This window comes from Zingiber officinale, unplaced genomic scaffold (assembly GCF_018446385.1).
Source record: "Zingiber officinale cultivar Zhangliang unplaced genomic scaffold, Zo_v1.1 ctg214, whole genome shotgun sequence".
Taxonomy (NCBI): Eukaryota; Viridiplantae; Streptophyta; class Magnoliopsida; order Zingiberales; family Zingiberaceae; genus Zingiber; species Zingiber officinale.
The window spans coordinates 14,663-38,326 of NW_024589894.1; the positions used below are offsets into that span (position 1 = coordinate 14,663).

Sequence of the window (23,664 nt, forward strand, 5' to 3'; positions counted from 1 at the left end):
TACAGGGGTGCCTAGTTGGCTATAGGGTGATAGATTTATTGCAATAGGATAAAGATCAATTCTCGGTTGACACATGCCCTCGAAAAAAATTTCTCCTACCTCCTAATCACTTGACGGTCAGCTATAAGTGGACCCCATGATTTATATTTCTTTACATTAATCTGAAGACGACTGTGAGGGACGTTTAGAGTGAGTATAATCACCTTTTAATACAAAAAATAGCTTACAACTAAGGAATAAAATATTATTTTTCAGATCATGCACAAAATATGTCGGACCAAAAGAAGACATATTGCATGACTGATTAAAATTATTGTAATCTATGAACTATTATATAACTCATATAAAGTGCCTTATTATGCTCATAATGGGGCGGCTCAAAGGAAGACACATTATGTAGTAAATTAAAATTTGAGCTATATTAGAGAATACTACTAATAAATTAGGCCAAAGAGTAAAATTGAAGGTTGAATTTGTATCTCATAATGAGCCTTTTAATATGATTTCATTTGCATATTCTTATGATATTAATTTATTATTAATTTATCTTTGTTCTTGGTGTTAATTAAACTGTGAGTTGTTTAATTTGTGAACTATTACAAAGAAATGTTATTGAGAAGATCCCAAAGAAAAAAACAACTATTTCAAACGGTTATGGAATTTATTTGCATGAATTAGATCTAAAGATCCATTTTATTTCCACAAATATAAAAGATTTTGAGTTAAAAAATAGATTAATGTAATAAAACAAGAGTTAAAATTCATTTAGGCTGAGTGAGAGAATATTAGATAGTTGCCATTTTGATAACTAACTTGCTTATCAAAAATGAATAATTGTAAGTAACTTCATAAATAAAAGTTATTAAAAATAAAATTACTTATCCATCTACATAAATACTAATGCTAATAATAATAATAATAATAATAATAATAATAATAATAATAATAATAATAATAATTAGTTGTGCCCACAGAGGTGTTAATGATCATTTGGTTAGAGGGTGACATATTTATTATAATGGGACATAGATCAATTTTTGTCCTCTCACCTGCTAGCCACTTGACGTATTACAATGGTTTTATCATCATCCTTGTAATATCAAAATATATTAAAAATATTAATCACACTTTCATGTTGATGTAGAAATTAGGAAAAAGAAAAAATTAGCCATATTATTGAATCCAAAAATTGATCCATAGAAATACAAAGTATAAGGTCTCATATAGTTCAGTTAAGAATCCTAAACTCTAAATATAAAAAGAAAAAAAAGACCAAATTGGCCAAAAAATTATAAACAAATAAATATATATAACCTAACATCCTCCTCAAACTCACGATGCTACAGCTAAAAGCATTGAGAGTTTGTCAGATAGGAAATGGAAGTGTGAAGTGGAATGTGACTTGAAAAATATATCAACAATCTGTAGCTTTGAAAGAACAAAAGACAATATGATGATGCCAATCTAAAGATGGTGACGAGTAATGTGACAATCAATTTCAATATGTTTCGTTCGCTCATGAAAAACTGAATTGCGTGTAATTTGAATAACACTTTGATTATCACAATATAATGGAGTAGGTTGATGAAGAGAGACACCCATATCCGCAAGCAACCAATACAACCAAACTATCTCACAAGTAGTTGAGATCATGGTACGATACTCAGCTTCTGTGGAAGATCTTGAAATAATATCTTGTTTCTTACTCTTCCAAGAAATGAGGGAGTCACCAAGAAAAATGTAAAAATCAGTAGTAGATTTACGATCCGTAGGATCACCAGCCCAATCCACATCAGAGTATGCACTGAATTCAAGAGATGAAGTAGAAGGAAATAAAAGGCTTTGAAATTAAGTGCCCTTAAGATACCTGAGAATACGAAGAACAGCAGCCCAATGAACTGTAGTTGGTGCAGCGACAAATTGACTAACCACATGAACAACATATGCAATATCTGGATGAGTCACATTGAGATAAACCAAGCTTCCAACAATAGTTCTGTACAAACTAGGATCCGACAAAGGTGAGCCATAAGATGGAGAATATCTAGCATTAGTCTCAATAGGAGTATCAATGACTCTATTATCAGTAAGACGAGCATGCTCGAACAAATTAGATATATACTTTGACTGGGATAAAAAATAATATTTCGAGGAATAAGCAACCTCAATGTCCAGAAAGTAGCACAGTATACCTAAGTCTTTCATAGCAAAACAACGAGCTAACTTAGACTTCAGGGAAGCAATTTCATTAGAATCATCATCAATAATAATTATGTCATTAACATATAATGATAAAGAATATGATTTGCACTCATACATCTAACAAATAATGTTGAATCATGATTACTAGGATGAAAATCAAGTGAAGTAATCACTATAGTGAACTTCTCAAACCAAGCATGATGTGCTTGTTTAAGACCATAAAACGTTTGATGAAGTTTGCAAACTTCACCAGGTTGGTGTGAAATACCAGGAGGAGGTGTCATATAAATTTTTTCATGAAGATCACCATTTAGAAATGCATTCTTGACATATATCTGAGATATTCTCCATCGACACACAGAAGCAACAACAATTAGAGTACGAACAATCGTCATTTTTACAACAGGAGAAAATGTTTCCTCATAATCCATGTCATACTCCTGAAAATAACCTTTAGCAATAAGACGAGCTTTATATCATTTGATAGATCTATCAGATTTAGTTTTGATCTTATACACCCAACGAGAACCAATAGTGTATTTTTTTGATGGCAACGGAACCAAATCCCATGTATGAGTATGATGCAAAGCAGTTAGTTCATCAACCATAGCACTCTGCCAAAGCGAAATTACAAATAGCTTCTCTATAAGATACAAGCTCAGAAAGACAATGAATATATGTAACAAATGAAGCAAAAGAATGAGAATAACAAGAGTAAGCAAAATCTGGTAGTTTAGTAGACTTACAAACATGAGTGGATTGACAACGGTGGAGAGAAGTATCATCTACAACCTCAGGAGGTGATTGAGTAGTGGAAGAAGGAGGAGCATGTGGAGTGGATATCTCAGGAATCAAAGTATCAGATTCAGTTGAGATATCAGTAGGAACTGTGAGTGAAGTTTTCTCAGTGTTGATATTGAAAGGATCAATGTAAAGAAAATCTGACTTTGTCATATTATGTGAACTAGCTAGAATAGAAAAGAATGGAATATGCTAAAAAATACAACATGATGAGAGACATATATTTTTTGACTAACGGGATCAAAGCAATGATATCCTTTTTGAGTAACACTGTAACCCAAAAATACATAAAGAGCAGACTGAGAGGCTAATTTATTACACTCAACACGTGAACAAAGGACAAAGCAAGTACAACAAAAAAACACGCAAAAAGGAATAAAGAGGAGCATGCCCATACAATTTTCAAAAGGTGACAAGCTTAAATTGTGTGAGGTTGGAATTTTATTAATCACATGAGCAGCGGTAATGATTGCTTCCCCCCAAAAATGTACTAAGAACACTGACAAACAATAAAAATGAATGAGCTATTTTAACAAGATGCATATGTTTTCGTTCAGCCACACCATTCTGTTCAGGAGTATTTGTACAAGATGTTTGATTAATAGCACCATCAAAAGCAAGTAATTATAAAAAATGATTTGAAGTGTATTCACTCCCCAAATCACAACGAAAACACTTTATGACACTGGAATGTTGAGTTTTCACAAGAGCTCTAAAGTTGTTGAAAATGATAAGATAATCAGACCTGTGTTTCATAAGATAGACCCAAATATAATGAGTGCAATCATCAATAAATGAAACATAATACCTTGACCCCCTCTTTTTGTAGGAATAGGAGAGGGTCCCCACGCATCAGAATGGATAAGATCAAATGGAACAGAAGAAAAAAAGACTTTTAGAAAATGGTAAGGCAGAAACTTTGGTCAGTTTATAACCACTACAATCAGAAATATTAGAACTTTTTAAAGGTCCTAATACTCCTATAGAAGCTAAAAACTACAAAAGAGATTGTGAAATATGACCTAAACGAGAGTGCTACAAATAAAAATTAGAAGATGAACGAGTCAGATGAAAAGATGATAAACCACACTCGAAGCTACAACTTCTGTTACATTGAGTTGATCTAAAACATAGAGTCCTCCTTGCCTACGACCTATCCCAATCAACCTTTCAGATTGCGGGTCCTGACTATAACAATTGGATGAAGAAAAAGAAACTAGATATCTAGACTCATATAATTGACTAACAAAAGTAATTTTAAAGTAAGACTCGGAATATAATAAACATCAGTAAGAGATAAACAAGATGTAACAATTGAATCGACACCTACTAATAACATAGGAGTACCATCAGCAGTCATAATAGATATAAATGGACGACGAGAAAAAGAAACAAAAGATGATAAATTAGATAACATATGATGAGAGACACCAGAGTCCAAAATCCTGCATAAGGATGAAGATATACCTAAAATACTAGACGATGACAAACCTCTATAAGAGGAAGCTGGCATGGCAGAGGGCTGTGAAGAAAGGAACTGTTGAAACTACTCCAACATATACGGATTAGATTTCCATGAAACATTTGTGTGACCAGGCATGATGACAGAACGAATAATGCTCAGAATAACCAAACAATAAGGATATATATATGTACGATTCGTAAAACCTAGTGTCAAGACAACCTGTGGTCACATAAAGAATTCGAGACAAAAAAGGATGTCAAACGTAGAAATCGGTAGCATAGGGTGTTGGTGTCAAAATCAGTAGAAAAGGACGTCAATACCAAAATCGGTAGCACAGGGTGTCGACACCGAAATTGATAGAAAAGAGCGTTGACACTGAAATCGGTAGCATAGGATGTCGGTGCCGAAATCGCCAGAAAAGAGGGTCGACATCAAAATCGACAGAAAAGAGCTTCGTTGCTGAAATCGACAGAAAAGAGCGTCGGCACCGAAATCGGCAGGATAGAGTGTGACATCGAAATTGGCAGCACAAGGTGTTGGTGCCGAAATCAGCAGAAAAAGATGTTGCATCGAAATTAATAGCGGTAGTAGGAGACAACAGCGGCAACAGGAAACAATAACAAGGGGCGGTAAAAAAATTAGGTCAGAGAAGGAGAACTGCTTTGATACAATGTAGAAATTAAGAAAAGAAAAAACTAGTCATATTATTGAATCTAAAAATTGATGTATAAAAATACAGAGTATAAGGTCTTATATAGTTCAGTTAAGAAACCCTAAACTTTAAATATAAAAGATTAAATTATCCTAAAAATTATAATAAATAAATATATATATAATCTAACTGAAACATTTTCCATGCATTTCTTTGTGTTTTATCTAATCTCGTAGGAGGGAGATTAAGGTGTAAAATTTGAAATTGCTATACTCCTTCCACCTCAACGGTGTAGCTTCTTTTGCCATGACAATCCCAACACTCTATACTGATCACTCAGTAAGGGTGGTAAATCATGCCTTGATATTCATTAATGTCAGTAACCCTACTTCTTCATGGATTTCAGATTTGTCAAGCATCATAAAATGCTACCTCGATCTCATGTGCCAAGCTTGGCCTTTTGGCACGTCTGGAGGCATACACAAATAGCAATATCTTTAATGAAGCAAGGCAAGCCGTTAAAGCGCATCTATCTTTTTTAATGAAGCAAGGCAATCTCCTGCAGACTATGGACTAGTCGAGCTGGCACAAAAATTGATACTCATTACAATTTGTTACTGGATAGCTTTGGTAGAGAAACATATATATAGCTTGATACTGACTTTGTTCAAGGAGGATATAGTCAAGTCTTCTTCAAGATTCTCAGGTTCGTCTCAACTCTATCACAATGCTAAATGCTTACCGACTCTAAAGCCGTAAATGTGTTTTTGTGTGTGTATGTATGTGCGTGAATAAGCCTATAAAATCGATCTATAAGAATATTCAAACAAAAATTACTATCAACCGTTTCTAAAGATTGCTACAGCTACAAAGCCATTTTGTTCTTCCTTTTCTCCTTATTATTATATTATTCCATTTCGTCATTATTGTATTTTCAAAATAAGTATAAAGAAATACACCAATTCCTACTCATGCTAGATCTAAAACACTGACAAAGTGCTCCAATATGCACATGTATTGACTTGCTGTTCTTGTTTCGCGTCCGATAAATTAATTATTATATGAGGAAAAGAAACAAAATAACCTAATTATTATATATGGATTTTCACAGTTGATTAGGTTTCGAGTCACTGTCTATTCCCATGATAGCGATATGTAATGCTAAATAATTCGTTATTGGTACGGAGTAGAACTCGGCCAAGCACTAATTGGATAACGAATAAAATGAGGGAAATGATGCTTCTTCCATAAGGAATATGCTCATTCTAGTCTATCCTTCTGCTCGATTTTCTAATTTATATCTTATAGTTTTTTTTGTCCAAAGTTTGGATCCACCTTTCAACTCGTGATCAGATCCTGTATCCTGAGATGTAACATATATTAAAATTTAGGCCGGTTTATTGTTCTCTAATGCTTAAGTCAGTCAAGAAGAAGATGAAGAAGAAAGACAAAAAGAAGAGCTTGGTAGAGAAAAGTTACTTCTATTTGCAAGAATAAGAAGATCAGTGTAATCTCTTTTAGTGCTTATATAACTATCATAAAGGGATCTTCACGTTATTCTTTCTTCCCACTTTTTCTCATGAGTTGGTGAAGAATAAGGAATCAAAGAAATCACCTATGACACCTATTGTCTACTTCTCGACTCTCTAATCGTTATGTATTGTTAACCAAAAACTTCTGAGCTTTTGATGCTCGGAAGGACTTAATTATATTGCTTGGCAGAATAGATTGATTTCAATAGCATCATAACTTTATTCTACTATAGCTTTACGGTAGCAGTGTGTTAGGGTGAGCAGTAAATTCGTCAAACCGACCAACTCGCTCATATCGATCCAAATCGAACCGAAAAAAACTACTGGATATAGGGTTAGATGTAGGGTCATGATATTACATTATCTGATCTAGTAGGGTTGGATAATTTTTTATCCCAATAATCGAATCAATCCGATTCGTGATCACTCCTATTTATAGCAGCTACTGTCGATAAACTGCTACATGTTGTAGCAGCTATTACTAATTAGCTGCTACAACGTGTAATGAGTAATGTCTATTATCATTTTAAAATATTTTTTTTATTATATTTATATTTTATATTTCATTGGATATAGAGCCGGATATCTAAATAACTGACAAACTGTCGGATATCTAATACATAAGAATCGTCAAATATAAGGTTAGATGTAAAGTCCTAATATTACATTATCTGATCTAACAGGGTCGAATAATTTTTTACTTCAATAATTATATCAATCCGATTCATGAACATCCCTAAATGTGATCCTGTAACATAGAGAATATGGTTGCTCGGATAATAACGGGAGGTTATCATGTATCATAGAGAATGTGATTGCTCAGATAATAATTGGAGATACTATAATAGTGATTGCTTGGATAATAATTGGAGGGTATTGTAGCAATGATTGTTCGGATAATACTTAGAGGTTGCTATAGCAATGATTCCTCGAATTACAATTGGAGGTTTCTATAGCAACTAAGGTTACCGTAGCAATTATCTCTCAGATAATAATTGGACGTACTGTAGCAGCGATTCCCCGGATAATATTTGGAGGAATTGGTAGCAGTTATTGCTCGGATAATAATTGATAGTTACTCTAGCTCCAAGCATTTTGGTTGCTTGGGTAAAATTTTATCCTATTGCTTGTTGATCTAGGTTGCCTAGAGGATCCTCGTCATATTGATCGGAGGAACTTAACCCTATTGCTCGGTAGATTTTGACTATATTACTCGGCAGATCTTGCCTCAAATATTTGGATGGAAATAATTCTAAATTTGAGAAAAGATAATCCCATGATTTGGAGATAAATCTAGTTATCATCATATGCCCCTCTTTCAAGTCGGATTTAAGATCAAAGTTGAATGAAATATGATAAAAAATATATTTAAAAATACTTAATTCGGAAATAATCTGATTATCATCAATCTTTTTATAGATGATTGTGAGATTGACCGTAAACCATCAATCTCTTCATAGATGATTGTAAAATTGACCGTGTGAGATGTTGAAAGTGACGTTTGACCTTTTTCAGACAGCTCATTGTATTTTAGGCTAGAAGATTAATTACAATTTTTAGCATGAGTTGATAAAATTTTAGGGTTATATTAATAATATTAAAACAAATTATTACACCCATTCCAAATTGATCTTTTTTATTTTTAAAAAAAGAGCATGCTCTATTTATATCGTAAAAGGGTATTATTATTTATTTGAAATATCCTTGTGCTCATTTTAAAAAATATTTCATCATAACTACTGTAAAGTGGTACAGTTTTAATTGAAGTTATCCATGCCGTTAGAATAATATATCTTCGTGGAATAATTTGGACCAAAATTGCAGCATTTTCGAACAACATCTTTGATCAAGTTGATTAAAATTGCATCATCATGGAACAACAACTTTGATCAAAATTACTTCAAGCGGCGTAACTTTTTAAAACTGATCAAAATTGTTCTAAAGTTGTGTAATTTTACTCAAAGTTCTTTTAAGGTGATGCAACTTTAGTTAAAGTTATTTTAAGATGATGAAATTTTAATCAAAAATTATTTTAAGATAAGAGTATAGAGGACTATTTTAAATATTAAATTATAGATAGAGTGCTGATTTAATAATTATTTAAAAAAGAAAAGCTTTTTTTTTTAACTATATGGATAAAAATATATGCTTTCTGCCTCCAAAATTTATTAAATTTTAAAGCTTAAATCTCTTGCGGTCATCAGAATTTAATCCTTTTATAATTTATTAAATAGATCTGATGCCCCATGCAACTCTGAAACATTGTATTTAAAAAATTGTAAAAATTTAAATATCAACCCATATCGAAAATGAATTTTTTAAAACAGCCGGATCAAAGTCAACATGTCATTAAAATCGATCCTAATGAATTATTATTATTATTATTAATCTAAATATTTTGTATTCTCTATATTTTGAATCTTGAGTGCATGAAAAATGTGCTTATTATTTATTAGAATAAAAGGTGAAACCGTTGCTCTTAGGATGGTCCATATTTTCTAGAATGGTTAAATAAGAGGGACATTTATTATAGTACAATAACCTTTTATAGGTCTATTTTAGAATTAACTAAAGTTCTACCAGGGCAAACATCAACATAAATATCAACTGCCCTAACTCATATACTGGACAAATAATCATTTCTCACTATAAAAAATAAAGAATTATTATTATTTCAAAAAGATTTATTAACTTCTAAGATATATTAGAACAACAATCACTACAAATACCAATTGTGCCACTCCGGGGCAAATAATCATTTCTCACTCTAACAAAAAAGCAAAGAATTATTATTATTTCAAAAAGATTTATTAATACTAAGCAAGAGCAAATCCCATTCTCTCCCTGTTTTTTTTTGCCCTTCCTGGATTACCTGATACGCTATGCCAACTCAATAGATATCAACTCTTGCCGAGTTTATTGACTTTTTCATGAAATTTTCTAGGATATATATACATTTCAAAAAAGTTATCATACTTCTCTAAGAAACTAATCCAAATCATCGGATAATTTGGAGAAAAAAGACATGGTTGAAGATCTTATCCTGACCTGATCGATCACTCTGAATTCAAATACCAGCATTAATTAATTGTTTTTCAACTCCATGCTCTTCACCTTTTCCACCAACTTGTTGATGCCATTAATAACTCCAATTCTGTCTCTGTTTCCTCTCCAACAGCAGTTCCTGAAACCTATCAGTTTCATATGCTGAGCCAAAGTCAAACGTTTACACTCGGTGATTCCTGCAACCTCCATCTCCTATCTTCCAGTTTAAGACGGAGAAAAGAAAAGATTTGACTGCCTCGTAAGCTTTTCTGGCTTTCTCCCCATGTTGAGCGAATGACCAATCGCCGAACACCAATCTGTTTCCTCCAAAATTTGACTTTTGGGAGCAATATCGGAGACAAGGTCAAGCAGCTTAAATCTCGCTCCCAACTTTGCAAGAATAATAGGAGAGAGGAGATCTTATTCCTCAATCCCTAAAACGGAGGAAAAAAAAGCTTTCTTTTTTGTTCTAATTCTTCTTTTTCTCGTTAGTGGGAGCGAAAGAATTAATTTTTGCTCGCAAGGGGAGACGAGAATGACGCTGGGAGGCGACGAGCTTGTCAAGGTTGAATCTTGCGTAAGGTTTGCGCTCCTGTAACGCTAGTCTATTTCTTTCCCTCTCATAATGACGGAGAAATGGCAAGGCCGCTCCAATCTCCAGAGTTTCCTCGACTCCACCACTCCTTCGATACCGTCCCACAAACTCCCCAAGGTCTCACTCTTTTCTTGACCTGCTGGTATCTCATAAACATGCCTCCGCACTGTTTGATCTTTTTCCTAAGATATTTTTGGTTTTGCTAAGACGCTTCGCATATCTACACAAATTTATGATGAAATCTATCATTTTATTTTTATTGTGTGCGCGTGTGTGTGTGTGTAAGAACGCATAGTTTTAGTAGTTAAGAATAACATTTGAAACTATCTGATTGATGCTCACTTGTTACTTCTACTACACACAATTCATGTGCTTTTAGTTATCTGAGTTACAACTCTTCACAGTCATGGTGTCGAGACCTGAACAATCTTTGGCAAATGGTCGGAAAGGACAGTGTCGAGTTCTTCAACCTTGGAGACTTATGGGAGCAGTACTGTGAATGGAGTGCTTATGGCGCCGGCGTCCCGGTCTGCCTACAAAGTGAGGAGATGGTTGTGCAATATTATGTGCCATACCTATCTAGTGTTCAGATTTACACTAACAAAGCTCCTGCGGATGCCAGGTTCTCCATCTGTACCTATTCATTGATTACTGAGTAGTTATAATTTCAGATTCAATGGAAGGCTGCAATTTAGTTGGACTGGTTGTTGTTATGGATTAGGCATGTTAAGCAGAATGGTGGGAATAATACTGTTAGTTGGAATGGTGAGCAAGTTGGACACTTATACTTAGAGTTTTCTGAAAGTACTTCCCCTTATGGAAGAGTTCCTCTTCTAGACAAGGTAAGTTGTGCTTATGAGGTTTGTTCCTCTAAAACATTTTCAATTTCTTGCTTTCTAATTCTTCTCTTATTCGGGTTAGGTACTCGAGTTGTCTCAGTCACACCCAGGTTTGTTTTCTTTCAAGAGTACAGAACTCTCACCAGCCAGTTGGATGTCTGTAGCCTGGTATGCCATACCTACAATTTTTCACTGAATGTTACCTACAACTTTTCACTTTTATCGTTGATTATGTTTGGAAGTATAACAAAGGAAATGCTTTGATCTGAAAGTTATAAATGAGCATTATTTTATTTCAAGGTTCAATTACTTTTGTCGAACAGGTATCCTATTTATCATATCCCAACAAGACGTAGCGTAAAGGAGTTGTCTGTGTGTTTCTTGACTTATCATACCTTGTCCTCTTTCTTTCAAGGTATGTCTTTGTTTTGAGGTCAAGGTGTGTACTTAGTAAAAGTAGTGTAAGTATTTATCTCGGAAAGCCTTCTATCAACTAACATTCTAGTTTATAACTAGTAATGTGTATGAGATTATCAACTGAATTACTGGAATCTTACAGATGAGGTTCATGGAAGCATAACTGATTTGAATTTTATCCAATCTGGGAAGAATGAATTCAGATCTAAGGAAAAGTGCAGCCGCATCTATCTTCCTCCATTTGGATTGGCAACTTACAAGCTTCAGGGGAACCTTTGGACAATGCCAGAATCAGGAGACCAGGAAAGAATCACCTCTCTATTTACTGCTGCAGATTCATGGCTGAAGAAGCTCAAAGTCCAACACCATGACTTCACTTACTTTACCACACACTTTCTTTGAGCATATAGAATTAGTGAAAGGAATCTATTAGATTATAATTGAGTGTTTGAATTACAGGAAACAGAAAATTCTAGACTAGATATGTTTATAGATTTTCTCCATTGCAGCTATTCTGAACTAAATCTTAAAGTAGTTTCTGAAGTAGAGGCTCATTTATTCTTTTCAACAGATGTGGTTCTTTGGGATCAAAAAACATTTGGGTTTTTTTGGTCCCAACTGAATTTATTAGATAGTCTAGGAATGACTTCCTTGGACAAATCCAATGAACTGAGATCTGTTGCACTTATATAACATTCTATGGAAGGAGTGTGCATAAACTTTCCTTTTGGGTATTGGTTCGTAACACAAACAAACCCATGATAGTTAGTCCTTTCAATTGATCTTCCAAACCTTGAATCATATTTCTAGATCTAACTAAGTCATTCATTTTTTGTATAAAATTAAAATTGTACATCTTCTCGAGTACACATTTCTTTCTTGTTTTTTTTTTCTGTGATTTGGTTACTTTATCTTCCTTGATACTTGTAGTGGTTCGGAGTTTCCCTTTTTTTGACGTCTTGTTTAATTTGGCTTTTTTACTTGAGGACATCGATCTTGATAGTGACCTTTTTCCCTGTAAGCAAAGCCTATAATATGTTTTTGAAATTTAGAGTACCTTCCATAGTTGAGACTGAGATTTGAAGGAACTATGGTGCTTTCCTTTACTACTGGTTCGATGAGATTTAAAGTTCTGGCTTTCCTCTTTAGAGGTGGAGGTGGGAGTCAATGGTCTTTCGTCTTCGACTACTCCATCAGTAACAAGTGGTTCTTCTGTTGTAGCACTCTTTTGGTGATTCATGCACTAATGTGGGATTTTCATGAATCATAACTAATTTGTCCTACAACTTCTTTGTGTCCACATACCAATCGTGAACAAATCTTCATTAAGCAAAGTACAGCCTAATAGTTTCATTACCTTTTACCTTGAACTTTTGGATTTGTTGCTCATTCATCTTCTTCTTCTCGAGCGCTTTCCCTTCTTTGACTTTTGGTGCTTGAAATCTTTTTTTATGCTTATCTAACATTCAAAGTGAATGTAGAAGTAGTGCGCTATCATCTTTTACTAATAATAGAGACTTCTTCATATGGTAGAGGTGGAAGATAAAAGTAGTTGGCCATTTCGATGTGATGCCGATTTGATATTTTGGAGAATTTAGTTTGCTGCCAAAAGCAAGATCGAGTGTGATGATATAGGAAGGGTGAATAGTGCAATAGGAGAAATTTAGAAGTAAAATAATAAATGTAGTGGAAATATAAATACAAGGAACACATATATTTACGTAGTTTGGTACCCCTTGCTGCAGATGAACTTGTGTGGTGAGTCAAACTCATAGAAACCACTTTCTTAAAAACCTTCTTTAGTAAGAAAAAAAAAACGTCCCAGAGCGTAGCGTAGACTGCGGATGTATGATATTTCTAGCGTAATAGTCATGGATCGATTATCAGGAATTGACGACATGAGGTTTATCCCATCATACGTCAATAGTCTATGTACCTGTATGTATCTCATTCTATATCTGTGAAGTCAATAGTAAGGGGCTGCTAAGATAGCGTATCTAACCTTTTACCATTTTTGTTTACAATGAATATGAAATAAAGTGCATTGAAAGAATTTATAAAAATATGGATTTGGTAGGTAAAAACTTTAAGCTAAAAAACTAAAAGCAAGATAAAAAGAAATACAATAATTATAGTGGAAGAACAAGAGCAAGAAGAGAATTGTTGTATCAATGTTATTTTGAGTTCCTCTTGCCTCACCTTCTTAGCGGTCATGGATAAGCTCCCATAACAATTAAATTTTATCCTATTAAATGAGGTCAGTTATATAGATCATTCTATATTATACTATTAGGTTTCATCCCTTATTATATCATAATTTATATTTACATAAATTTTATTTTATTTGATTTTTATTAACTAAGTATTTTTTGGGTCTTTCTTGTTTGATGTGCACATTTATTATAATTTCACATTGCCTAATTGAGCATTTATTAATCATTTAAGTATATGTTCATACTCTTTTAAATGTGTTTCTCGGAGTTTTCTCTTATGTCTCTCGGAGTTTTCCTTTAATAGGTGTAATCCTGACGTTCTCTGTAATATTTTCATTTATTTTCTTGTTTATTCTTATATATTTGCACATCTACTTTAACATCTTTATCTCTGCAACTTTAACATAACTAGTTTAACTATCGCTTTGTAAAACTTTCATTTGAGTTTTAAAAGAATTTTACGATAAAAAAAAAATCTGACATTTTCCTCTATTTCAATAATATTGTATGTATTCTATTTAAGACATCTTTCTCAATTTCTTCATCCTTATGATAAAATATATTATGATTAGGTTCACATAACTTAGCTAAATATTCAGCTCTCAGTTAACCCATCTAAACTTAGTTGCTAAGACTCAACTTCCAACTGACTTGCTGTCAAGACTTTAACTCTTAGCTGACTCCTTTGGACTTGGTTTACCTAGTTTTCAACTAGATATTCTTTGCATGGTTCTCAACTAGGTCTTCTACTATCTAGTCCCGCTAGAACTTCCACTGTTTGGTTCCCAACAAGAACTTCCTTGTCTAGTTCCACTAGGGCTTTGCCATTGCCATTAGGACTGTAAACAAGCCGAGTCGAGCCGAGCTTTGGGGGTGTTCAAGCTTGTTTGATAAGGTAACCGAGTCGAGTTTAAAATAAACCAAGTTTTTGAAATGATTGTTCAAGCTTGACTTAGTTTATTTGTATGAGCTTGAGCTTGTTTGAAGCTTGGCTTGAGCTTAGTTCGAGTTTGATTTATTTAGATGTTATCGAGTTCTCAATTCAAGCTTGGCTTGAGCTTGGTTCGAGCTTGGTTTATTTAGATGTTATCGAGTTCTCAATTCAAGCTTGTTTGATTGTTTAAAATTTTTAGTTGTTTAATTAGTTATTGAGCTTGATAATTTAAATTTATTTATTTAGCATATTAAAAAGAGTTTTATTAATGAATATGGATTGTGAACATTGTTCTTGTTCACAAACGTTAACAAGCTAACTACATATGTGTTTAAACTTGTTTGTTTAGCTTAACAAGCTGTTTAAACTTGTTTGTTTAATTAATTTTGTGTATATTGAATGAACATAAACAAACTTTTATTAAGCCGAACACCAAGCTTATTCACGAACACTTGGTTCATTTACAACCCTAATTGTCATTGCCATTACCTTATTCCCAACAAGTACTTCGCGCCTTGTCAAGTAACCTGTACCTTCAATCTTCAGACACTCCATTAGTATACACATAGACTAACTTTAAACTTAGTCATGCATCAAAACATAGATTTAATATGATATTCTGAGTATCACTAATTACCAGTCAGAGATGTTCCTAAAGTAAGTGCATAGTTAAAATCCTATGCAATATGCTATCGAGCTATCTTGACATATGTCAGGTCGAATGTGTGGCCTGTGTGACGTGCTTTTTGGACAACACATTTCTTGTGCAGTTAACATTTCGGATCCTATATCTTGACATATGTCAGATCGAATGTGTGGCCTAGGTGAAATAATATTCGCTATTGAATTTCTTTATACTAATTCTTTTTGCACTTATTTACATATGAACTCTTGGCGGAAAAAATAGGAGAACTGAAAGTAAGAGTTCGAAAAAAAGGGAAGGGAAAATTGTGTGTATAAAAGTATCGATAGTTGTGAAACTTCTTCATAAGTTTCTTCATTGACCCATTCATATTACGTTAGAAGTAAAAAATATATCTCTCCGCTAAAAAACTAAAATCTTCCAACAATATTTGGATGGGTTCCACATTTTCTTATAAATTATTGCTTTTAATATTTTATTATTTTAAAAAACAAACTTAAAATAAAAATTAAAAAATTAAAAAAAAAAAAAAAAAAAAAAAAGTGAAGAAGCGGCTCCTTAAATAAAGAGCCGCTTCTGGTCAAAAATAAGGAAGCTTCCTCTCACTACAAGAGGAGGCTTCTTCACGGGAGCCGCGTAGACAATGAAATTTTTATTGCGGAAGCTCTAACAATAAAAGGTGACCGACCTGTTATTGTTGTTTTCTATTATCGTTATGCGCAGGTGAGAGTGCAAGATTAGAAGAGTAAATATACTCGAAAAAATCAAACCGAACATAGTTTCGAAGATAAATCAAAACAAACTCCGCCTTTAATAATTTTTTTTTTTAAAAAAGAATTCATGACGCGCGCTCAGTCAAAGTCTACAATGATTCTCTCCTACATCTACAACAGCGAACACAGACAGCAATGCAACTGAATCTAATCATTGAAAAGTTGAGCAATCAGAAATCATTATTGTTTGTTTGGCAATCGAATTATAACAGGCGATCTGTTCTTCCTTCGCTACAAAGACTTACTGTTTCAAGTCCGCGGAAGCATTCTCATATATGAGAAAAAGCAGTGACTGTCTCCACTCTCTGCTCCTTTGTTCGTCTCTCCAGACTAGAGAATAGAGATCGAGATCGAGATCGAGATCGAGCATGGGGTGCTTCCTCGATGTGTTGCGCTGCATCTTCTGCTGCATAGATGACGACGACGCTTTCGATCGATTAAACGTGAGTAGGAGGAGCAGCAGTAGCGCCAACCACTGGGGAAACTACCATCGCGTCGAGGATTTTCCGATACGATCGCCGTTGCTATCTAGAAATTCCTCATCGTCGGTGTCGTATCCTTCAACTACCACCTTACTGTATCCGTGCAAGCCTTCAGTGACTTCTCCGCCGTTAAATGCTTCTGTTTCTCCGTCCCCCTCTTTGCTATCTAGGTTTTCCACCGCCTCCGGTCCTCTCCCATCGAAGCAGCCTAACGATTCTGCCCCAAAAGTTTCTTCCGGAGCTTCCCGAGCTTCTTCTTCCCCACCGAAATCGAAGACTTTGCCTTTCAGTCCACTGTCTTCATCTCGCCCATCGGAATCGAAGACTTTACCTTTCAGTTCACAGTTCCAACAGGCTGATGCCAGTTGGAGATCGCCGGGAACAACCACGAGCAAGCAAAAGCACACGCCTGACGCAAGAGACGGAAATCCTGAACTGAATGGGAAGATTTCTGCCAAGGTGCCTGATTCCACTCACATTTGGGTTACGCATCAGGCCACGACGAAGCCCTCTAAACCCTCCTTAAATGCTTCTGCTTCTCCCTTGACCTCTTCAGTCTCATCCAAACATCCTGCCTCATCATCGCATGGGCCTTCCACTCTAGTCTGGAAAAAGCGTCAATCGACCTGGAATTACCATGACAAATCTTCGCTTTTGTCATCGACTACTCTTCCATCAAATACCTCCAACTTCACAGATACGTTTGAATCTTCTTTCCAAAAGCAACAGACACGGAAACCTGAGATTAGTCGTCATGATTTTACTATGATATTTAAGGACTACTCTTCCGACTCTTCATCATCTACTACTCCCCACTCATCCGAGGCTTCTCCATTTTCCAAAAAACGTACACTTGCTGAAAGATACGAGATCCCTGAGGATATCGAGGAGCTGATCAAGATCGATAAGTTGCCTGCAATGATGCCATTAAACCCACACGGTTATGCTGATTATTTCCGTATTTTGCTTTACGCAGAAGATTATGAACTCGAGGTACTCTCTTGTCACAAAGCGAATCCTCATTTCTTGGCAGTAATATTACTAAGGCTGATCACTTTTCTAACAGTTTAAGCTTTTGAGGTTGTCACTTCTGAATCAAATATGCAAAGGTGATCTATAATTTTGTTCAAATTATAGGGGGAATAAGTTGATGAATCAAATCATGAGAAACTCTTAGAAAGCGTGAGAAGAATAAGATATGGAAAATGAACTATTGAAACATAATTTGACTATATGCTGAACAGATCAACTATAGATTCTTTCTAAAAGAGATTACTAATGGAGAAATATTGAGAAAGGAATATGTGTATGTATGCTCATTCGCACATAACTTTTCATTGACAAAAAGGTTTGTGATGGACTTTCTACATAGTTATTATGGTGGATTTTAGATGAAATATATAGCAATTATATCAATGTAATGAATGCTATAAGAATAATAATATAATTATTAGTGTGAGGGATATTGAAAATAAATTAGTTTCCTATAATTATAGGTTTACAGAAAGATTTAGCTTAACACAGATTATGTTTCAGTAATATTAGATTGACTTGCTATTCCTAAAGAAGATAAGCAATTTTGATGTATTTTACTTAGAAATTATGTTGTCTCATTTGATAAGAGTATAGATAGAATAAAGTTAAAAGCTGAAAATGTGGAGAGAAATTTTGGAAGTAAAAATTTAAATTAAGTGGAGCTAAGATATATATACATATATATATGAATTATAGTTTTGATTATAAGAAAAGGAAAGGCAGGGAATATGTATGCATATGGCAATTAAAGGAGTCTTAGAAATGTTGGATAGATTATACAAAGAAAAATTGATGAATGTGTCATTAATAGGATATGGATGTTCAAAATAGAAGGAAAAAAAATTGGAGTCCCATGTAATCATCACGTGCTCAGGTCAAAAGGCGAAGAGCTGATAATATTTAAGACACCTCAATACAATAAAGTTGTCGAGCGGATGAATGGCCATTGTGGAGAAAATGAGGAGCATGTTATGATGACACAATCACCTGAGTTTCTTTGAAGGGAGACAATGAAATAGCATATTTATTGACTAGTTCCCCCATCAATTGAATAGTTCCTCCATCAATTCTATTAGTTTGTTAGAGTGAGCTTACAATGAAAATAATATATGTTATAATCATATGAGAATAGTTGGTTGTAGGGCTTTTATTCACTGTGCCATGAGGACCTTGATATTCATTCTATATAGAAATGTAGTGTGTAGTTGTACATTTATGATCCTGAATAGAAGAAGATAATAAGAAGTAGAGAAATAGACCTCCATTAGCATGAGGCTATAGTGATATAGAGAGGTCAAAGAAGACTTGCAATTTACCTAAAGTAAAATTGTAGATCTCCCAGCAGTTTCTACTCATTTATAGTCTACTCCTGAATCAATAACTGACCTGGAGTTTTTATATATAAGTGGCTAGGTGTGGAATAAAATGTGACAATATAGTCAGAAAAAGATGTAGCTCTGGGGAGCAACTTCCACCAATTGTTAACCTTATAGTAAAGAGGTTGAATAGAACAAATGGAGCCAAATTGAATGCAAGAGGTACAATGCTATGCAAATAAAGATCTTTGGATAAAAATTATGCAAGAAGAGATGAAATCTCTTTGTTGAGTTGCCACATGATATATAATCTATAAAGAACAAATGGGTGATTGAGTTGAAGAAAGGTCACAATAAGTTGTTTCAATACAAGCTCATCCAATGGTAAAAGGGTTCGGTCGAAAGAAGGGTATTGTCTTTGTTCAGAGCTTTTTTCCACTTATGAAGATAACATCTATTCAAGTTGTGTTGGGTCGGGAAACTAGCTTGAATCATGAGCTTGGACAGTGTGATGCCAAGTTCGCTTTCTTGCATGGACTTTGAGTAGGAGATATATATGGAGAAGCCATCTGAATTTTAAGATAAGAGGAAGAAACATACGGTTGAAGAAGAGCTTGTTATAGTATACAACTAGAAACTGATATGAAAAGGTAGACTCCCATTTACTAGCTTAGGCTACTAAAGAGAAGATTTTGATTCATGTGTAAATTTTAGATTATACTCACATGGTAATCTTGATATCCTATTCCTCTATGTGGATGATATGTTAATTATATGGTATGATAGTATTATGATTGATTAGTTGAAGAAGAGTTAGTAGATCATATAATATATAGAATTTGGTGCTAACCATATGCATTCTAGGTATAGAAATTCCTCAAGATAGAAAAGCTAGACAGTTGTGGCTCTTATAAGAGAAATATGTTGAACAAGTTTTAGAAAGGTTCAACATATAGATGCTGAGGCAGTCACAACTCTCTTATCCAGTCATTTTAAGTTGACTAAAGGTACTAGGGAGATCTCAGAAGTAGAGATGGCAAAGATTCTGTAGTCCTTTTCAATTGGATCACGCATGTATACTATGGTAGTAAACTAAGTGGATCTTCAAGTGTTTTAAAGGTATGATAGGTTAGCACTATGCTTTGAGGATGATAGTATACTCTTCAGATTTAAACATGAAAGGGAAAGAGGATGGGTGGAAGTCCACTTTAAGTTATTTGTTCACCATTATAAGGGGGGGGGGGGGGTTTATTTTTTCGCAAACCAAATTGTAAAAATAATTTGTGTGGTTGTGTTTTGGACTCTTTTACAATTTTGATGTTTTTTCCCATACAGCTAAGCACATATAGAGATATTCTTCAACCCAAGAGGATGTAGTCAAAAAGAATTATCTTGTAGCCTTTTGCAATTTCTTTTACAAATTTTGGTCTGCATCAATCAAAAGATGCATATGTTCATTAACATGGTCTGGTCAGAAGGTGCATATATTGATCCATATTATCTATACTTATGTTTGCTATCAGCGATCACCCACCTCTCTTTCTATTCCTCCATTTTCTCTTTGATCTATACACCTTAGAACATTATTTCCAAAGATTGGGAATGCTGAATAGCAAACCTGGGGTTTGTTGTATAATTTGCTAAATCCAAGCAAATTTTTTTTAATGTTGTCAAGTGGTATTCTTTTATTCTTACCAAACTGAAATATTGTCAACACAGAACTCTTGCACATTCTTTTCATTACTGTAGTATTGCATTTCTATATAGCTTATTACCTCAAAAATTTCAAATCAGTTTCTATCTTGGATGTATTGTTTAATTCAGTTTCTTTCATGCTATTGGTCTCAATTTACCACGCTGATCTTTTTACATAGAAATGGAGCGAATATTTACTGGAAGGAGTTACTCTCGAGTTGCGAGAAAAGAAAGACTCTAAAATTCATAATTTGAGAGAGACTTCTAAGACAAAAAACCGTCGGAATGATCAACACTCTTTTGTAGCATTCGAGATTGAAGCTGTTCGTGAAAGACCTTATCTTTTATCAAGAGATTTTGTCTTTGTGCAGCCCTCAGACCAGATATCTGCTGAACGTTTCAAGGTTTGTTTCTCAGATTCTTCTTAATGTGCAATGGAAATGTTGAGCTATACTTCCAGCATTGCATCATGATATTTAGATATTTTATGTGCCCTAAAGATAGTCTTGAAGGTGCTATGCTTTAACACAACATTCGAGACAATTTTATCTTTTCACCTGCGACATACTTGTGTAGTCTTGGTTTATCATCTAACATTTAGATCTCTTGCTCTCTTTTTTCCATTTTATCCAAAAAAAACAGGGAGTCATTGTTTGTGTGGTAAAGAGCAGAACTGTTTTAGTAGAGTTTGGACGCGATTTTCACAAACAACATTCATCAACGAAAAAGTATAATGTTAGCTTCTCCTTCAATAGAGTTTGCTTGAAAAGATCTCATATTGCAATCTCAGCTGCAACAAATCCTTTGCTGTGTAAGATCCTCTTCCCAAATCCCAAAGGCATTACTGATTATGCAAGCTCGGATGGGAACATGGTTTCTCCAACCATCCAGTCTTCCATTAAGCATTATCATGTAATTCGAAGAATCCTAAACCGTAAAGGTCTTGTCCCCTATCTCATAGAAGGACCCCTCGCCTACGAGTTTGGAGAACTCACTGCCACTGGGAAATTTATTCAAGAAGCAGTCATCCAAATACACAGGAATGTTGTTAGCTCCAAAATACTAATATGCACTCCGAGGAACATGACGTGCGATGCATTGATGAGGAGTTTACTCGACGAGATTCCAAAGACCAAGTTGTTCCGAGCTAATGCTACCTTCCGAGACATGGAACTTGTGCCAGATGACATTATGCCAACATGCCTGTTTAAAGGGGAGTGCTTCACTTGCCCTCCTGTTGATAGGCTCAGAGAATTCAACATTGTTTCTTCCACCTACATGAGTAGTTTCAGACTTCACAATGCGGGAATTGAAGCCAACCATTTTAGTCACATTTTCTTGGTGGATGCATCTTCTTCGATGGAGCCTGAAGCGATTGTGGCTCTTGCAAATCTAGTTTGTGAGAAGACTGTCATCGTAATTACAGGCTCGATGAATGATTTTCCACGTTGGGTGAGATCAGAAATTGGGAGGAGAAGGAATGGACTGAGGAGATCATTGTTCCATAGGCTTATGGAGATTGAACCCTACTCTTCTATAGATTCTAAGCATGCAGCCAGTATTAGATCTGGCTAGCAGAATGTATATAGTAAAATTATAGTGTCATTTCATATATAAAATAAGTTGTATGTGTATATTGATCCTCAGATGAGAACTGAAACTATGTCATGGCATAATCACGACAATTGTACATGTTTTTGCACACTATAAGCAAACCTCAAGACAAGTCTTCCATTGAGGTTGTTTTTTCTTTATTTGTTTTCATGCAATGTGTGCAAATTTATCAGCATTTTTAGTAAGTATTACCGGTTAGAAATGTTGGAATAAACAATATTTTATCGGAGATTTATGGGGTATTAGTTGAATTTAAATTACACTGAATTAAATTTAACTTATAGTTGAAATGACATGAGCGGATAATCTCAGGCTGTTAGCAGGGGTTGATTTCTGTTAATTGTTGAGTGCAGACCAAGCTTCGAGTCCGAGCGGACTTAATGGACGGGCGGGCAAGTAGTAGATTGGCCGACCGGGCAGTAAGGCCGAGCAAGTTCGGTCAGACAGAGAGCAGACTGGGTGAGAGGCCGGTCGGACAAGAAGACAGGCCGAGCGATCAGAGAGGCCGGTCGGGCGAAGCAGGTCAAGCGGCTGAAGGAGCAGAGGAGCTCAAGCGGGCGAACAACCTCCCGAGCGGGAAAAAGGACTGAGGCTTGCGAGAGTCGCAATTTCCTTGAAACAGATTCACCCACCTCCGGCTGTACTTCGAGGCTCACTAGGGTCGTCTGTTTCTCAGGATACAACGGTTGACCGTGATTCCCACCAAGCACTGGTAGTGACGGCGAACTGAGTGACACTCGATTGCTATCACGGGCACTCTGCCGAGCAGGAGTTGCACGACAGAGGAGGAGGGAATGAAGGTGGAGAGCTTCTGCTTGTGTTGCTGAGTGTCCTCTGTCTGTGATCAGAACCTCCTTATATAGGAGCTCAGATCAACGACAGCGTTAATGGTCGATTAATGACCATTACTCGCCGAGCAATGAAACGTTCACCGTTTCACTTATTATCACTCGACCGTTTTGATTCTGCATTAATCTTGAATTTAATGCATCCGTTACACAACAACAAAAGGTTTACGTGGCAAAATGTTAGTTGTTCCACTTGGGCATTCGGCGCGCAGGTCGTGCCCGCACACGAGTCAACATGGTTCAGTGCAATACGGACCCTGGATTTGCACCCATTGCGCACCCACGCGTGAGAGAGAGCCTCTCCCCATATTTGTTCACATCCTTAATGCATGTGAATCAATATAAAACTAACCAACATGCCATAAAACTCCCAATGTGGGACTAAAGTTCCATTCACAATGGAGCATCTATCCTCTTCCACATCTTCTCCATTCACACGTATTCAACAATCCCCCATACGAATGGAGATAGGGTATGTGATAACATTCAACAGTTGAGTCAAGTATAGGATAGGTAGGTTTTTCCATTTGAACCTTTCCTTGTGAAGATTTGGTTGCTTACTG

General features: G+C 35.1%; 2 protein-coding genes across 4 annotated transcripts; both read left to right on the forward strand.

Annotated features, from left to right (window-relative positions):
* The first annotated feature begins 9,772 nt into the window (after positions 1-9,772).
* LOC122036809 lies at positions 9,773-12,116 on the forward strand. 3 transcript variants are annotated; one of them, XM_042596232.1, is made up of 7 exons: positions 9,773-10,060; positions 10,190-10,409; positions 10,697-10,914; positions 11,014-11,134; positions 11,214-11,299; positions 11,455-11,546; positions 11,691-12,116. In XM_042596232.1, exons 2-7 carry the CDS (start codon positions 10,323-10,325, stop codon positions 11,948-11,950), a joined length of 864 nt encoding a protein of 287 aa, XP_042452166.1. In that variant the 5' UTR covers positions 9,773-10,060; positions 10,190-10,322; the 3' UTR covers positions 11,951-12,116. The 3 variants fall into 3 exon arrangements, with proteins under 3 accessions (XP_042452166.1, XP_042452167.1, XP_042452168.1); XM_042596233.1 differs by having other exon boundaries at positions 10,190-10,279; XM_042596234.1 differs by lacking the exon at positions 9,773-10,060 and having other exon boundaries at positions 10,076-10,279.
* A 4,267-nt stretch (positions 12,117-16,383) lies between these two features.
* On the forward strand, positions 16,384-22,393 carry LOC122036812 (probable RNA helicase SDE3). Its single transcript, XM_042596235.1, has 3 exons — positions 16,384-17,586; positions 20,819-21,043; positions 21,282-22,393. Exons 1-3 carry the CDS (start codon positions 16,480-16,482, stop codon positions 22,212-22,214), a joined length of 2,265 nt encoding a protein of 754 aa, XP_042452169.1. The 5' UTR covers positions 16,384-16,479; the 3' UTR covers positions 22,215-22,393.
* Positions 22,394-23,664: the final 1,271 nt, after the last annotated feature.

Coding starts and splice junctions, on each gene's coding strand:
- LOC122036809 (XM_042596232.1), top strand. CDS start 10,323: ATGACGGAGAAATGGCAAGGCCGCTCCAATCTCCAGAGTTTCCTCGAC. Junction 10,915..11,013: donor AAAGCTCCTGCGGATGCCAG/GTTCTCCATCTG, acceptor GTTATGGATTAG/GCATGTTAAGCAGAATGGTG. Junction 11,547..11,690: donor CTTGTCCTCTTTCTTTCAAG/GTATGTCTTTGT, acceptor GGAATCTTACAG/ATGAGGTTCATGGAAGCATA.
- LOC122036812 (XM_042596235.1), top strand. CDS start 16,480: ATGGGGTGCTTCCTCGATGTGTTGCGCTGCATCTTCTGCTGCATAGAT. Junction 17,587..20,818: donor CAGAAGATTATGAACTCGAG/GTACTCTCTTGT, acceptor CTTTTTACATAG/AAATGGAGCGAATATTTACT. Junction 21,044..21,281: donor TATCTGCTGAACGTTTCAAG/GTTTGTTTCTCA, acceptor CAAAAAAAACAG/GGAGTCATTGTTTGTGTGGT.